The sequence below is a fragment of the Lepisma saccharinum genome, chromosome 2 (genome assembly GCF_977018435.1).
Source record: "Lepisma saccharinum chromosome 2, izLepSacc3.1, whole genome shotgun sequence".
NCBI lineage: Eukaryota > Metazoa > Arthropoda > Insecta > Zygentoma > Lepismatidae > Lepisma > Lepisma saccharinum.
In genome coordinates, this window is record NC_139230.1 from 158,268,944 (window position 1) to 158,285,705 (window position 16,762).

At 35.3% G+C, this 16,762-nt stretch overlaps 1 protein-coding gene across 2 annotated transcripts in view; it reads left to right on the plus strand.

Moving 5' to 3' along the window:
* LOC145984156 (membrane-associated tyrosine- and threonine-specific cdc2-inhibitory kinase-like) overlaps positions 1-16,762 on the plus strand; it is a 107,391-nt gene that overhangs the window by 38,538 nt on the left and 52,091 nt on the right. For both annotated transcript variants that reach the window (XM_083117635.1, XM_083117636.1), the window contains exons 3-6: positions 1,392-1,572; positions 5,603-5,804; positions 14,082-14,204; positions 15,217-15,406. In XM_083117635.1, coding sequence (XP_082973761.1) covers positions 1,392-1,572; positions 5,603-5,804; positions 14,082-14,204; positions 15,217-15,406 — 696 coding nt within the window. The remainder of the gene's footprint in view (positions 1-1,391; positions 1,573-5,602; positions 5,805-14,081; positions 14,205-15,216; positions 15,407-16,762) is intronic.

Genomic DNA, 16,762 nt, shown 5'->3' on the forward strand with positions numbered 1-16,762 from the left:
CTTTCAGTGCTGTGAAAATGATGTTTGTAGCAACCAGGATCCAATGCTTGAGCCCTCATTCTCTATTGTTGACAACAATTGTAACTAAACAGGAATTTCAAGTGTTTGACAATAACTAAAGCAAACAGTTGGGAGGTGTAACATTGAAAAATACAACAAAATTTTGTTGTTCGGATGATAGAAAACTTGTAATTAACACAATTGGAGGGTATAAAAAAGGCTGTAAACTTAAGTTTGTTTAACTTTGCTTCGGACTTTGTCAGTTATTTGCAAGAAATTCACCCAATTCTTTTGGTCACATGGGGACATGCAGTTATTGCACGGATATGCAGTATATGTTCAGAAATATTCTGATATATGGAAATATGCATAAATAAATAAAATATGAATCAAAACAAATATGAATATGTATAAATATGGAAAATAAAAACTGTATTTTTCGAGTAATAAAAAATATAACTGATTTCAGCTTTATACATAAATATGTATTTACATATAAATCTATTCCCTGATCATGATACTTGTTGCATGGACTAATATATGGATGGTACCTTGCAGGAAGGCCACAGGCTGCCTTGCTGGCATAGTGGTAATACTATTGCTGAAATGAAGGAGTCACAGGTTTGATCCCTGGTGTAGGAAAATTGCATAGTGCTTCGAATCCCACTTTGAAGGTCCAGTCCTAAGTAGCCTAACTGAGCGAAAAGTGTAATGCTGTAAATGTGTTACAAATGTATTCATATAAACACTACATATCCACTTACAGCATGCTAACTAGTTACTGTTGAGTACTAATCGTAAATACATCCAATGGCAAAGGTAATAGTAGGCATATTGTTCATTGTTATGTTAATTCACTCTATTTTGCACTAGGTGAAAATCATAAATTGAAATAAAATCACCAATACACAAAGACAGAGTTTGCTTCTACATGAGCACATTTTTATTTTATTCCATTCATTTAAAACAAAACAGGGTGTAGAATAAAAAAGAATTAAAAATTGCAATTTTAGCAAAAAATGGAGGCTCCACCAGGACTCAAACCCAGGTCTCTGGCATATTTCCCTGTCACTGAGTTACTGAACCAATCCTGACTTTGCCTGATTTTTTGCTCTGGCAGTTGTCTGCCAGTGCTTGGCTTTGAAACATTGATGATATTGACAGTGCCTAGTTTGTTCCAGCATGTAGTTGGGAGATGTGTGGGTTGTGTGATCTCCTGTGTATGCCAAATCATAAAGAAAACAACAATGTACAATTTTCCTGCCATAGTCATTGCTGTCAATTGCACCATGGCATATTAATGAGTGATTAATTTATCCTTTTAGATCAGTGATGTCTTATAAGTAGTAGACATTTTTCTTGAGTAGTTATTTACCTTAAGTGGCATTTAGCAACCTTGAGCAGCCTGTATGATGAGAGCAGTGAAGTCTCCTATTTTGATCAATGCTTTCACCTCATCTACAAGTTAGGTGAAGGGTCATTTGGTGAAGTATTCAAAGTGAAAAGCAAGGATGATGGAAAATATTATGCTGTGAAGAAATCAATAGATGCCTTCAAGAATGACTCGGATAGGTATGTAGATTCTAGTTTCTATTTTCTGCTTTCATATACTTTAAAGTTCTATTATTTTGTCATGTGTGTAGATATTATCAGTTATGTTGTCGAGATATTTAAAGTTATAGTAATATCCAGCCGTTAACGTTTTCTTTTAAGTTGTAGGTGAAATGTATGTGTATATCATCAGAAATATATTTCCTACTCTGTGAATGGGAAAATCATGTAACTTCCATTCATATTTATCTGCAAAGTAAGAGAAACAGTACAAATATATATTTGTATACTTGCATTTACAATTTCTGCTCTGGAATTGTTACCTTTTACATTGTTTTTCTGTTTTGAAAGAGTCAGTTACTCAGCACACATGGCCATTTGTACTAGGATGGTAATTGTTCAATTCGTTTCATATGTATCAGCAAGTGAGACAAATACACCTTTATGTAATTGGCTGTTCAAAGCTGTGAACCACAGAACCTGTGTCACTAGCTTTGCAATGTTATGATGCCCCATCTCAAGATTAGAAAATAAAAAACAAGTAAAATCATTATTGCATTTTGATATCATAAGCATTCATTCAGTTACCATTTTCATCCCATTTTGAATAGTCTACTTGTTGTACATCGTTGAAGTTAAGAAATTTTTGTGTCATTTGTTGAATTATTTCACAACCTGGTATGTACTGCATGAAAGGAAATAGTTACTTCAGTTAAGAAACAATAGGACTATTAGTGAGGAATTAATTTAAATAACAGAAGGAAGGTAAGCACACACAAATGAATCCAATCTGTCTCAGTAACAAGAGATAATAAAGTGTGCTATCTTTTTTTTTTTTTCATTTTATTTCCATGGAATATTACTTCCTTTTTCCTTTGCACTGTATATATATTAATTGCAGTTACTAAACCCCCATGAGAAAACATTTTCAAAGAATGCCTTTTTTTCTTAAGGTAAGGATCCATGATACCTTATAAACACAGATTTTATGAAAATGGACTGTGGGCATAGATGGATAACACTTAAATAAGGTCCATTGCTGACAGATATTTATTGGGACAGCAGGGACTGCTACTTACTTTATTACAGCACAGGGAAATAACCCGAGAAAAGTGATAGTATTTCTTTCACACTGAAATAGGTTTAGCTACTTGAGATGTGCTGTCTGGAAGCAGATACTACTGGAATCTCATAGTTGCCATCCTAGTGTGAATACTTCTATTCTGTTTTGTAACATTGGATCAGAAAAGTACTAAGACTATATGTGGAAAGAACATGTATCATCATGAACATGAAATCAAAATTCAGCCTGGCAGTTAAAGTGATAAACAGAAATACTGAGAAAAGCTCTGCCTTAAAAGGAAATAAAAGCCTGAATTTTTATATTTTTAACAGGAATCAATGCAACATTTTTTCCCAGCTGAAGCTTGGGCAATTTATCCTTGCTATTATGTATGACTAGAATTTTGCCTTCCTTTTGGATTAGCCTCCTTGATATTCATTTTTTGGGAGATTTTTTTATTTTTAATTTAACCCTTAACTACTATGGACCATCTCTCGGACCGCTTTGAATATTTTACTTTATTTCTCACACCGCTCCAACTACAAGTGAACAACTACCCATCCATACCTTTCAGTTGGGGTGCTGTCTGCACACTGTCAAGATCACGAGGTCTTTCCTTTGTTCAAATCTTATTGAATTATATTTGTTAACGCTGTCCTTCCAATGGCTCATTAATGTTTTTCAATTTAAGCAAAATATTACATATTAATTTGAATTTTTGCTCTTCCTACAACATAGAAATGTAGACATTTTAAGAATTTAGAAAAGTAAAATAAAGAAGCCAATGTTTGCAATTTTTGACCGGTTTTCTCCCCCTTTGCATAAATTACTGTATTTATGCATGTATAATGCCTGCACACCCTGGTTTTTGATAAGGAAAAGCGACAAACAGTTATATCTCATATATAATGTGCAGTACAATCCAGGTTCAAGAAATGGCTTTTGTAGTTGTAGGTCGTAAAGCTGTTATGCTGATCAACAATGAATTACATCATTCCTGTTCAATGAGTCACCTGTTGCTATGTGGACCAAGAGGAGAATATCCTCTTGTTTGAGCAATAACTTACCAACCCATGCCACCTTCCCCTCTCCCTCCACTGTGTTTAGCATCTCAAAGTTTTCACTCTTTAACCACCTTATTTATTCTGTAATAGTAGAAAGCAAGATCAAAATTACATTATTGATTTGCAGTGCTTAGGAAGTTATTTTCTGTTATTTCTAGCCCAAAAAATACCACCAATACACATCCCATGAGATGGGCAGTACATGCTCGAATTCTGCCAGAATGGCACTGCTTTTTTTGGTGCCGCAGAACACTACATTACAAGTTAAAAATTGTAGGACATGGCTTTAAACTTTTATACGTGGTTTTGCTCATTTCCTCTTTACTTTTTCTAAAAAAAAACTTCAAAATATACACTTTCCCATGACTACGGTAACATTTATAGGAGGCACCAGGACCCTCAAACTAGCAGTTAGCAGCACAAGATTTCTTCCATTAAGGCATATAGACACTCCATGTGTGTCATATTATTTAGCCAGTAATACATTTTAATTATAATTTTCTTTTTTGTCTTTCCTTTCATCCAAAGTACCATAAAAATCAGAACATTCGTTCATTTTGTGATGAGCTTATTTCAGCTGCATTACACATTAGTGTCGCCATCTTGAATGGAATACCGTTGCCATATTCAGAAACTACAGAATTCAAACTTTACAACGATATATAACATGATAGGGTTCCGTAAACATGAAAAACCAATGAAAGTGTCACAAAATCATAATAGGGTTCCGTAAACATGAAAAATCAATGAAAGTGTCAAAAAATCGTGGAATGACTCTGTACGGTTTCATGTTGGCTGTCGTAATTATTCCATGCATAATACGCACCACAGTTTTGAGGGGGGAAAATTTTGAGTAAATACGGTACATTATGTTTCTTTAACTAAACAATAGGGATGGGCCGATATGAAATTTTGGCCAATTCTGATAGAGTACTGATGTAAAATTTACCGATAACCGATATTCTATTGATCCGATATAAAATTCCAAATGGTCATAGAAGATCTTGAATAGTTCATGATATAAAATAATAACCCATGTTGCAACAGCCTGTGAGGGCCAGGGTCTACCTACTGATTGCCGGCCTCACTCCCATCTGCCAAGGTGGAACAGCGAACCCCCAGTTGTTGTAGGTTTTCATGACCGGGTTACACTACTCATTCATAGATCTCCAATTTCCTCATGATGATGGGTGGCCACTGGTCCCATGCACAAACCGAAGTCTAAGGAGAAATGTTGTTATGCTTCTCCCACGAGACTCAAACCTGCATGCATTCCATAACCGGAGCCCAAAGTCTGACGCCTTAGACTGCATGGCTTCGGTGCAGGATGAATAAATAGTCCATGACCTCTTTAATAAACATTTGTTTCCAGGTGACTGCAGTGCAAATTAAGTTGCATATTTAGACATTTACTTTTTTTAAAAAGTAGGGTATGTAGATTATCCATAAAAATTATAACAAAATGGCAGAATTTTGCACTAAATTATAAGATAATTATAGGTATATTGGATTGGTAATTTTACCGATACATTTGATATGCCTATATTGGCTGATACTGATAGAGTACCAATTAATCTGTCCCATCTCTACTAAACAATAATAATTAAAAATTGCTTTACAATAATTTTGGTTAAACATGTCAAGTCATGAGAAACAATCTAGAAATTGAAAATAGTAAAAAAAAAAAATCGTCCATGGTTCAAAATCAAAACAACAGTCCGACAGACCCCACCACAGTAGTTGTGTGATTATCAACGTCCATAGTACTTCATGGGTTAACTGCATGATGTATAAGGTGACGTGTGAGATTTAGGCAGTTTATGTGTATTCCTTTTCAACTTTTAACTCAAGGTAGAAGCAAAAAGTTCTTATGTATTTGTTCGTAAGTAAAGCAAGTTACCGTTGGCTTAACTCACTTTTGTAGGAGATATAAACTGCAGGAGGTCCAGAGAAATGAGCAGATTTCCCAGCATCAAAATTGTGTAACTATGCATAATGCATGGGAAGAAGCAGGTTTTCTGTATATACAGTTGGAATTATGCGAGATGAGCCTGCAAACATTTGCTCAAAGAAGTCATGAAATCCCGGAAGCAGTTGTATGGAAATGCTTGTATGATGTGCTACAGGTGAGTGTTATGTAATAGTAATGGTTGCAACCACATCATTTACTGGTTAAACGTAATTCAGATTTTTTTCACTATTTGTTGACTGCCAATATGCAAACGTTTCAGTTATCTGTTTTAATCCTTACTGTGCCTGGGTTCAAGTTCTGGCCTAAGCATGGGTGTTCCTTTGTGAGTGTCCATTTGTTCATTTCATTGAATTATCTTTCATCCTTATCATCATGATCTACCAAAAGTGGCAAAAATAATGTCAAAATATGTAAAAGAAAAAACAATAATAAAGAAAAATCCATTTCCGTGTTAATAATAATGATGAAATAATAGTACAGAACTACAGTTACAGAGAAATAACATGAGGCAAGTAAACAAGTAATATACAAATTAAAAGTTGTTTGTGTTCTTTTTCCTTTCATGTGCATTAGCATCATTACCTATCCTAATCAAAGTTAACAGTAAAATTCTTAAACATGTACTCTTCGTAAAACACCTTATTTGTCTACCCAGAAAAAATTCAAAAGTCCTGAATTTGTAAATTTGGCAACATAGCACTTCAGAGTATCCAACTTAGCAACAGTTTTTCTTTTTAAATTAGAACACTCGTGAGAACTTCTTTCATTCTTTCACATTCTATGAAGTTAGAAACCCTAAACCAAGTAATACAATATGCAATTAAACAAAAATCGTATATGGGAAATACGAATGTTAATTTTTTTACGATTCTGTGTTCTGAAATTGGAAATAGGGGAATTTATGTGCGGTTTGAAACACTGAACTGGTTCTCCTCCACCTGGAGAGAATTGCCAACACATTTGAATGCAATGAGGCTAATTTCTCTCGATTTTAGGTGAAAATACAGTAAAGATACCTTGCGCAATACCGGACGATTCTGCAAAGTGCGTCTTTTCCTTGATCTGTGGTGAAAAATGGTTCGGAACTCCCAAACAATTTTCTTTCAACTGAGATCTACTTGTTTTACAGAGTTTCACGTTAGTAATCTCCTGAAGCAGTTGGTTAGTCGGTCATCTTGTTATACTTTTTCATCAGGAACGAAACATCATAGGTTCAAATCCCACCCTCTGCTGATTCTTTTATTTTTTTTATTGTTATTTACCAAGTATGAAGTGTTTAATAATGTAATATAAGAATAAGATTATATTAAATCACTGCAAATATTTATGTGATGCATACCTCGAGGAATGTTTCTGCTCATCTCCTTGATTTTTCAGTGCTTGGCAGGATTTTTGGCAAGACCTTTCTTTACATTCAGCTGTGAAAAGTTATGTTAACACACATTAGGAATTTATTTATATGTCATATATATAAGTTCTTAAACAGGATGTTGTAATCATGGTGTCCCAGGTTTGATATCCGGTGGAGGTTAATTGCACAGTGGTTCGGATTTCTGTTTAAATTGAAGGTCCAGTCCCAATTAGCCAATCTGCATAAAATAGGCTTAAAACAACAATACAAATACACACACACACGGCAAATTGCTAAAAAGACCATGTCAGGAAATTTAAATATATAATTTTTGATAGTAAATGCATTTAAAGTTCATGAAACAACAAGGGAGGAGAAAAATAAACCTCAAAAATGCAAAAAAGGAAAAAAATGCAAAATAAGAAGTGTTTTTTGGGTCTAACTGAAGGAAAACTGACGTCAGGTTTTTTTTTTTTTTTTTTTTTTTTTTAGGCTCAGAATAAGAGTTGATCTTGCATCAACTTTGGGACTCTAATTACTAATTATAACCATTGAAAAAGTTGGAGCTAATGAGGTGGCTTACGTCAATTTTCCTTGCTTTCGTCCCATCTCCACTTTATAATACAGAAATAATCAGTTTCATATTTTGAAAATCACTTTGTTTTCCACCAAGAAAATAGATTTTTCATGGTTTGAAGTTTGTTAGGATGCACTTGCAAGGTTTTCCATTGTTTTAATTTCACACATTTTATATTTCATACATTCAATATACCCCTCTTCTCTCTCTCTCTTCCTACAGTATTTGTAAGAAAGGCTGAAGTATCTTGGCAACCGGAGAGTTCAAGTGGCTTCTTTTTGCTTTCGTGTTCCTACTTTCAACAAACAAGAAAAAAAATTGTAACTGAAGAATTGTTTGTTCAGCACTTACACACAATTTACAAAATGTGACAAAGTACCAATGTTCATCATTCTTCCCTTTCAGCATTTCTCAATTTTTGCTGATTTTTTTTCAAGTAAAAATTGCCATGAGGAAATTATAGACATGACATTATGTGTGAACTTTTTTTTTTTCAAACTGATAGCCAATTTTAACATGAGCTACCTGGAGAAGAGGTTGCATGCTTGATCCACACACGGAGGTCGTACGTTCAATTCTCCATCTAAGAAGATTTTTTTTTCAGGAGTATAGCGTTGGGTGTGAAGTTTATCCACAGTGTTAAAAAGTTAACATTGGTCTCTGTATTTCACGAGGTGAAAGGAAATAGTAAGAGGAAGTTATTTTGATGGTAGGTGGAAATCACATGCCATGTGGAATGCGCAGAATCCAGTTACGTAGAGTTAATGGTGGTTGTTTTGAATATTGCGAATTTAGTGGAAAGTCTGTTAAATCTGATACTCGTACTTTCTGTTGAAATAAGACAAATATTTTGGATTGAGTTGGTGTTTTAAGTCTACTTATGCACAGTAAGGCTAATCGGGACTGGACCTACAGTTTAAAGTGGGATCTGAACCACTATGTGCCTCCACCGAGTATCGAACCTAGGACCCCTTGATTGCAAGGCAACTACGCAACCACTGCACCATAGGGGAGGCCAGAAATATTGTGGATACAAAGCAGTGGAGAATTAACAATCATTCTCAGGTTTTGAATTTTTTGTTTGTCACTCACTATATAAATAGTTATTAGTAGTTTTTTATTGCATCGGCCATCCATCGCATTAACCATTTACTTATGTTAATTGGCGATTTACTGTTAGTTTTAGACTCATCAAAAGATGGAGGCGAGGGGATTTAACAGCAGTCATTTCGAAGGAATGGGCATAAAATTAACAATCTTAGCAATTTGAACTCATTAAACTCTCTCCTTCGTTACAGTAATGCACTACATCACTGCTTAACATACTTGTATGTGTGTATGTTAGTATATCAAAATAATCAATATTTTAGGTTTCGGTGAAGAGCATAAACAATACATAACTTAAATAACGTGACATTTTGCATGCTAATACATATATGTGATATGTGAATTAATCATAATGTGTGTGTGTTCACAGAACGTATGAAGAATAGCTAAAGGAAAAAAGCTTTAACCTTAAATTCTGGTAATCAAACTTTTAAGGGGAAAAATTCGCAGAAGGGACATCCCTCAAAGTGTCCATCGGATTTATTTTTTAAATGTTCTAATATGAACGGTCTCTGTTCAGAAAAGAAAAGGTGGGATTTGAACCTGCGACCTTTCATGCATGACAAAAAGTAAGGATACCAGCATTTGACCTACTGCTCTACATTAACTTACTGACAACATACCCTTAAAAATACATTGATGTTTATGAAAGCACCCACTTTCCAATGTTCCAAGCACATTTTCTCGACAAGTCTTGAAAAATATTAGATTTTGAGAACTGTTTGATATTATGCAAGGTATTGTAAATAAAATGTTGCATAAAGTCCTCATAAATTTGCTTCTTTCTGCACAAACTTTTTTGTGATTTCTGGTAATTTCCTCCTGGTGGAGAAAAACTCTATTCAGTGCTTCAAACCCCTCTGATTTCAAGTCGAGCATGCAGAATCGTAAAAATTCCTCAAAGTTCTTTATTCAATTTAGTATTTCTGTTTGATGTGTATTATAATAGCGGGTTACAGTTTCTAAGTTCATGGAATGTTCGAAATTGAAAACCTCTCATGCAGCATTTTTCGCCTAGTGGAGGGACCAACTCGAAGTTGGCTACTCTCAGCTGGTGCCGAAGTGCAATGTTGCTAAATTTACGAATTTGGGACTTAGAATTCTTTCAGGCCGGTCAAATAAGAAGTTGCAAAGAGTGCAATGTACTTAATTTTTCCACATATACAGTGGAATCAAATGAAAACCTTAAATATATTTTAACTTGAAATTCATTGAATGCGAAAGGTATAATATTTCGTCATAGTCTTCATGGATTGCAATAGGTGTTCAACACAAGGTCCCAGGTTCTAATCCTGGCCTGGGCATGGGTGTTCCTTTGTGAGTGTCCCTTTCTCAATTTAATCATATCATCACTCATCCTCATTGCCTGATTAGCCAAAAGTTGCAGAAAAGCGATGCTAAATGACAAAAATCTACCATGCTGTCTGTCACCTCTCGGCCACTCTTCAAACTATCACTGTTCCCAAGGTACAGCACAATGAAGTGCTTTTTGGAATTTTTGTTACACTTTAAAAGTGTGCATTTGACTCCCTTGTAATTTTTCTCGACTTCATTATTTTTAATGGCCTCTGTCGCCATTCTCATTTGATTATGGTGTTTTTGTTGGGTTAGATTCCTTCACATTTGCTAGAAAATGAAAGTCAATTGAAGATTAAGTCCACTTGATGCACAGATAGGCTAATCGGGACTGGGCCTACAGTTTAAAATCATTGCTACCAGCATCAATTACTTTTCTGAAACAGCATCATGGTGAGCAGTAAAGCTAATGCTACCAATACAAGGCTCTTGCTGACCTGGAAATGTCAGGGAAATCAACCTACAAGAGATAGGTCATATATTTTTGAAAATTCATATACAAACCTGTAAACTCCAGGTAAATCAAGAATTTTTTACACTTACCAGGATTTGAGAATGAAAATAATCTTTAACTCTTTCACTGCGGCTAGGGACTTCAGTTGATTTGCTTCAATATGTGCAACTTACGGAAAGCGACTGCAGTCAATTTAACATTTTCTCTTTGCTGCTGGTGTCAAGCGAAGTCGCTCCACAAGGAAAAACATTACCAGAACATGCTGCCATCTAGACATTTGGACTATTTTTGAAGGAAATAACTTGCTTTGGTTCTAAGCAAATGAAGAATGTGTAGAAGAACCATGTGTATGTAAACAACAATGGCAACAAGGATCATTTGTGCTCAGTGGCATGCCCCAGATTTTTGAAAGTTGGTGAGGGTACATATACTTTTTGTAGTCACCATCGTTCCTGTTTTGAACTCTTTTTATTGAGTGATGGACTTGGAAGGGTTATGAGACCATACCACCCCTCCCACCCACCCCCTTGGGCATGCCACTGTAAAGCTATATCAGCATTCCAAAATCCCGCAGTGAAAGAGTTAATCTGAACAATGTTGAGTGAATGTTATTCATTTGAATAAGTGCTTTTTAATACAAAACTTTCGATTTCTGGTCGCAAGACAGTGAACATTACTTTGGAATGACAATATATTAACTAATTTCATTTGCACAGTTAATTTTTTTGAGCAGTTGTTTCATCTTTTCAACCTTAGAAATTTTTACTTCCATAACCTGAGCAGGGTGGCTACTCACTGAGAATTCCTTGAATTCTGGGAATTATACATGAATTATTGGCTCTGTGAATTCTGCGGGAATTTTGCTCCTTAGATGTGAAAAATTGCAACTTTTGTTAATCCAGATCCCATTTAATATTTACATAATAAATGTTCTGAGGCTTGTTTTTCACAGTTTAGGTTTTGTTTGTCGAGGAAGTAAAATAAAGCTACGTTGGAAAACATCTGTATAAAACAGAATTCTTCTCTGAACTCGTGGTAGGACAAATGTATAATGTTGGTAGGCTAGGATAATTGCTATATATTCCTATTTCAACTTCTCTTGCAGGCTTTCCTTATTTTAGCTTGCCTTGCTTAAGTGTCATTGGTTTCAAACTTATTTTTATGAACAATGTATCATTTCTAAAACTGTGAACATTTTTGTATGAGTACAATATCAAAGATAGACCATTATTTTGCATCATTTATATTTATTTAGGATAGAAACAGCAAGTCTAGTATTACTTTCCAGAACTGTAAATATTATTTTCAGGGTGATTAGTGACCGGGAGAAGCGGGAATTGTCAGGGAATTTTAATTTCTGCATGAATTAAGATTTTTAAATTACTTCAAACTTATCAAAAGTCGTGTGAATTCTTGAGTAACAGTAATTTATCAAAATACTATTTCAATAAATTTTTCAGTAGTGTATTTTGTAAGTTTGTTTGCCGAGTTACCTTGTGCTTCTTTCCTCCACCACAGACGCCAGCGTACACCAATGTATAGAGACTATAAACTGGACGGCTGAAACTGCTCTTGCATGCATTACGAGAGCAGTAGCAGAGGCATCTGCTACGTGACCCAGCTGCCACGTGACGTCATTTGGCCAATCATGTTCAGGTGTCGAGAAATTTTGAGACGTATTACCATTCACAAGACAATGACAGAAGGGTGAAATTATGCTGCAGAACGTGTTACGTGTTCTCGACCTGTTAAAATGACACAGAAAAATTCAATTTTTCAAGTCAACTGGCTGCAGAAGCCTTGTTTTTCATCATGGCTAGAAAAAGTGCCAAATGATTTACATTCGGCCAAGTGTAAATTGTGCTGCAAGATTTTTACTTTAAGCAATATGGGTCGTTGTGCTTTGTCGAGCCATGTGGAAAGCATTAAGCACAAAACCATGTCGACGAGTCAAAGTATAAGTACCTCGATTAAAGTTTTTGTGAGTGCAAGTTGAAGGAAGTGAACAGGAAAATATTCCCTGTCACAAGTGAAGAACTCAATTCATCGAAGAAGGATACAACTTTTAAACCTGCTTCATCCAGTTCCTTTTCCGATAATGTGTGCAACCACGGGGACTAAAGGCATTCCTGTTGAATGACAGTGTAACTAAAGCTGTAATATTGTGGTGCATTCAGACCGCAATGACACAAAGTTCTCTGCGAACTGCAGGCCGAAATGTAAATTTGTTCAGTGTCATGTTTCCCGACGATATCGCGAAAAATTGCAGCTGCAGAAATCTGATAGGTTATACCATTGCTTTTGGTATTGCGCCTTTTTTCACTTGAGAAACTTTCGAAGTGTGAATCGTTGGTCATTGGATTTGATGATTCCCTAAACAAAGTAGCCCAGCGGCAACCATGGATGTACATGTTAGGTTCTGGGACAACGATTCTGAGGAAGTAAAGACACGATATTTGACGTCAATGTACCTGGGTCGTTCAAGGTCAAGTGACATGTTAGAGGCATTAAAAGATATTAAGTGCAATAAAATTTAGACTGCTTATTTGTAAATAGTGAAGAATTTTGTATTGATGATAGCCTAGAGTTTTGGTTTGGTTTGAGTTGGTGTTTTAAGTCCACTTTATGCACAGTAAGGCTAATCGGGACTGGACCTACAGTTTAAAGTGGGATCCGAACCACTTGTGCCTCCACCGGGTATCGAACCCGGGACCCCTTGATTACAAGGCAATGACGCTACCACTGCACCATGGGGGAGGCCCTGATAGCCTAGAGTGAATGAGTGCAACTATGTTCTTTGTAACACAAGAAATATTGTAAAGGTAGTTTTTCCCTGTACAGTCACTGGCAATAAAAATGTGACATATAGATCCTGAAATACTCACTTCCCTGCAAGGCGTTATATGTGTTGCCTAACACTATGGTGGTAAGTGGATTTTAATAGCTAATTTTCAATGGCAACGTCTACCAGCCCCGTAGATTTATGCAACATACACAATGCCTTGTAGGCAAACTAGTATTTTCGGAATCTAGGTGTCCCATTTTTTTTGCTGGTGACTACATTGCACAGCCATTCAGGAATACAGAAGGTGTGGAGGATGGAGCTTCATACATTCTCGATCTTGGTCATACTGGAGTTGATGTGGTCAGCCCTCCTCCTTACCCCCCCCCCCCCAGGTACTTCTTCTGGAAGGGCATTTTCTGAATATTACCACCTGAAGACGCCGAACTCAAGTCACTTAACAAGAACCACAAAGCTCATCTTTCAGTTGAATTGAATTAGAACTTTTGGACACATTGGAACCACAAAGACCCTTTGTATTGTTAATATAAATTTGGGGGGTGGGGTAATAAGTAAGGTTGAAATAGAGGAAACTCTTGCTTGTACCCTTAATTTTTTTACCTTGAATGTTTGGAAAGTTCCCCTTGAAAACTGGGAATTATACTTGAATTTTATCACGGTCTTAAAATAGCCACCCTGCTGAGAAATCTAAATTTATTTTTGAAAAACCTGGACATTTTATAACCTAAGAAACATCACTTCTATAAGTTTTATGTTCTTCATGTGTTGTTTTGTTTATTTCAGGCTCTGAAACATCTTCATGACAATCACCTCATCCATCTTGATATTAAGCTGGAAAATATTTTTGTTACTTCTGATGGAACTTTCAAGTTAGGAGATTTTGGACTCATAGTTGATCTGAAAGAAGTAAGGTTCTGTTTATATATTCAATGTAGAATATGAAACTTAAACATAGTTATCATTAACTAACTGTTTGCTTGTACTGGGTAATATAATTAAGCCTTGTGTCCATATTAAAAGCACTTAGTTGCTGACCAAGGCTGTTTGTATAAAGATTTGAAAACACTTCAACCCTGTATCAGGGTCTTCCTCAGACTAAGAACAAAACTAATCTAAAAGAACTGAACTAAAAAATATATATATACTATATATATATATAGTTTAGTTCTTAGAATGAGGAAGACCCTGATACATGGTTGAAATGTTACATGTAAAGTGTTTTTAAATCTTTATATAAACAGCATTGGTCAGCAACTTAGTGTTTTGTACAGGGTGTTTCAATAAAAATGTAACTGAAAGTATCCAAAACACACCATGTTCAGTTACCTTTTTATTGAAACACCCTGCACTGATGGAGATCTTAAAATAATTAATTTGAATTTTACTCAAGTAAACAAAATTGTTAATTTGCACTGAAGATAAAATCCCCATAATTGTTGTTATGGGTTACTAAAATAATTATATTTAGCCCAAGAAAACTAGGGGAGGGGGGTGAGTTTGAAAGTGGAACTGTATTATATTATCGCCCTGAGCTTAAGAATTTCTAGCTAGGATTCTGTAATGTCCCGTGAAAAAATAATTGAATCGGTCATATGGCTGGAGTATGTTATTTGGTTTGCCAAGGTTGAATTTTCTATCTTTATCTTAAGTTGTGATGGGCACCCCTGTTTAGGGAGGAGGGGCAGATCAAGTTTAGTGTTCAGTAAAGCTAAGGAAAAAGTTACTTTCGGTAGACACTGTTGCAATGCAATACTTTGTAGGGATTACGATATGATTTGGGTGGGATGTACCATTGGCCTTTGGGGAGGAATGGACACCCTGAACAGTAGGTACATAAACAATTATTTTTATGTGCAATGAGAGTGATTACATGGACAAATTTTATGTAGTAAAAGTATGTTTCCTAAAATTCTTTCAGAATGATTTGCGGAATGCAGTTGAAGGTGATTCCAAATACCTTGCACCAGAGCTCATGGATGGGATGTTTTCTAAAGCTGCAGATGTGTTCAGTTTGGGGATTTCGGTGCTGGAGTTGGCTTTAGATCTAGATCTCCCTGGTACAGGTGATCTGTGGCATCATCTAAGATCAAAATTTATTCCTAGTGCAGGTAAAAATAATATTTCAGAATAACTGATTACCTCTTGATGGTGGTTGTCTTTATCTTTAGTTTCTTTATTTTACCTTGATCTTAAGCTTTTACATCCTTAAAAAAAAGAAAAAAAACTTGGTTGGAACTATGGCTATAAGACTTGGTATATTTCAGGAACAAAAGTGGTATATAGTATGTCATTTCTGTGTTAAAATGGTGAATAAAAACCTAAATTTGATTTAAAATATATACTTATTACTAGGGCTCGGAAGTTGAAGACCTACAAATTGCCAAAAAAAAGACCTATAAAAAGATCTAAAAACTGAAAAAAGGACGTATAAATGTGATCCAAATTAATTAATAACTTCAGTTTTAATTACATATTTAATGAATATGCGTGGCACCTCCTTATCTCACTTGAGATCTTTGCAGGTGTGTGCTGTCTGGTCGTATACACCGTGCTGAAAGCTTCAAAACAAGAGAAAGTTGCCACTTACAGCACGACCTTACAGGTTAAAGGACCTTGTACCGTACCTGCTTCAGTCATCCAAAAAAAAATTATCTCATTTCAGGGATGGTTCAAATATATTTATTTCTCTTTTTTTTTATTTCTTTACTACAGAAAGGATGTTTAAGAGGTGATGAAGTGATGATGATTCGAATTGAGAATGGGCAGGAAAAACTTAGTCGAAAGAAGGTGAAGTTGCAAAAAAAAGCTGTTGTCACCTAAAAAAAAGGCTAAAAAATGACGAATAAGTCAAAAAAACACCGAAAATGCAAAAAAGGACAAATAAAACCCACCTTTTTCTGGCCTACAATGACCCAAAATGAACATGTATTATGTTGAGCCTCGTCTTCGGACCCCAACACCCCCTATACGCCTTCAAGGCATGGTGCTATGCACGGGGGAGCACTTTACCTTTTTTTTTTTTTACTCGTCTTAGGACACTAGGAAAAAAAAGGATTTTTCCTCAACTTCCGAGCCCTACTTATTACACATACTTAACATTTAATTTTTAATAGCACATTTATGAGAGTATTAAGTTTATTCCTGTGTAAATTAGTCCATCTTGGCTTCCCAAATATTTAAAGCAGAATTAATCCAATTTCCATGATTTGCATAATTTACAGGATAATTCAGACTTCAGAAGGTGGCACATCAATAAATAAACCCTAAATTTGCTGTTTATTTTGCATTTTGCAGTTCATTTTGTATCATTTTGTGACAAAACGTGGTAGCAAAATGCACCTCACACCTTTGAGAAACATGAAAAATTAACACTACAATGTGTTATTTCACATTGTGTGTTTTGTCAAAAAAGAAATTTGCATGCCCCTTAATATTACATATAAATTACTAATTATAGTCTAACA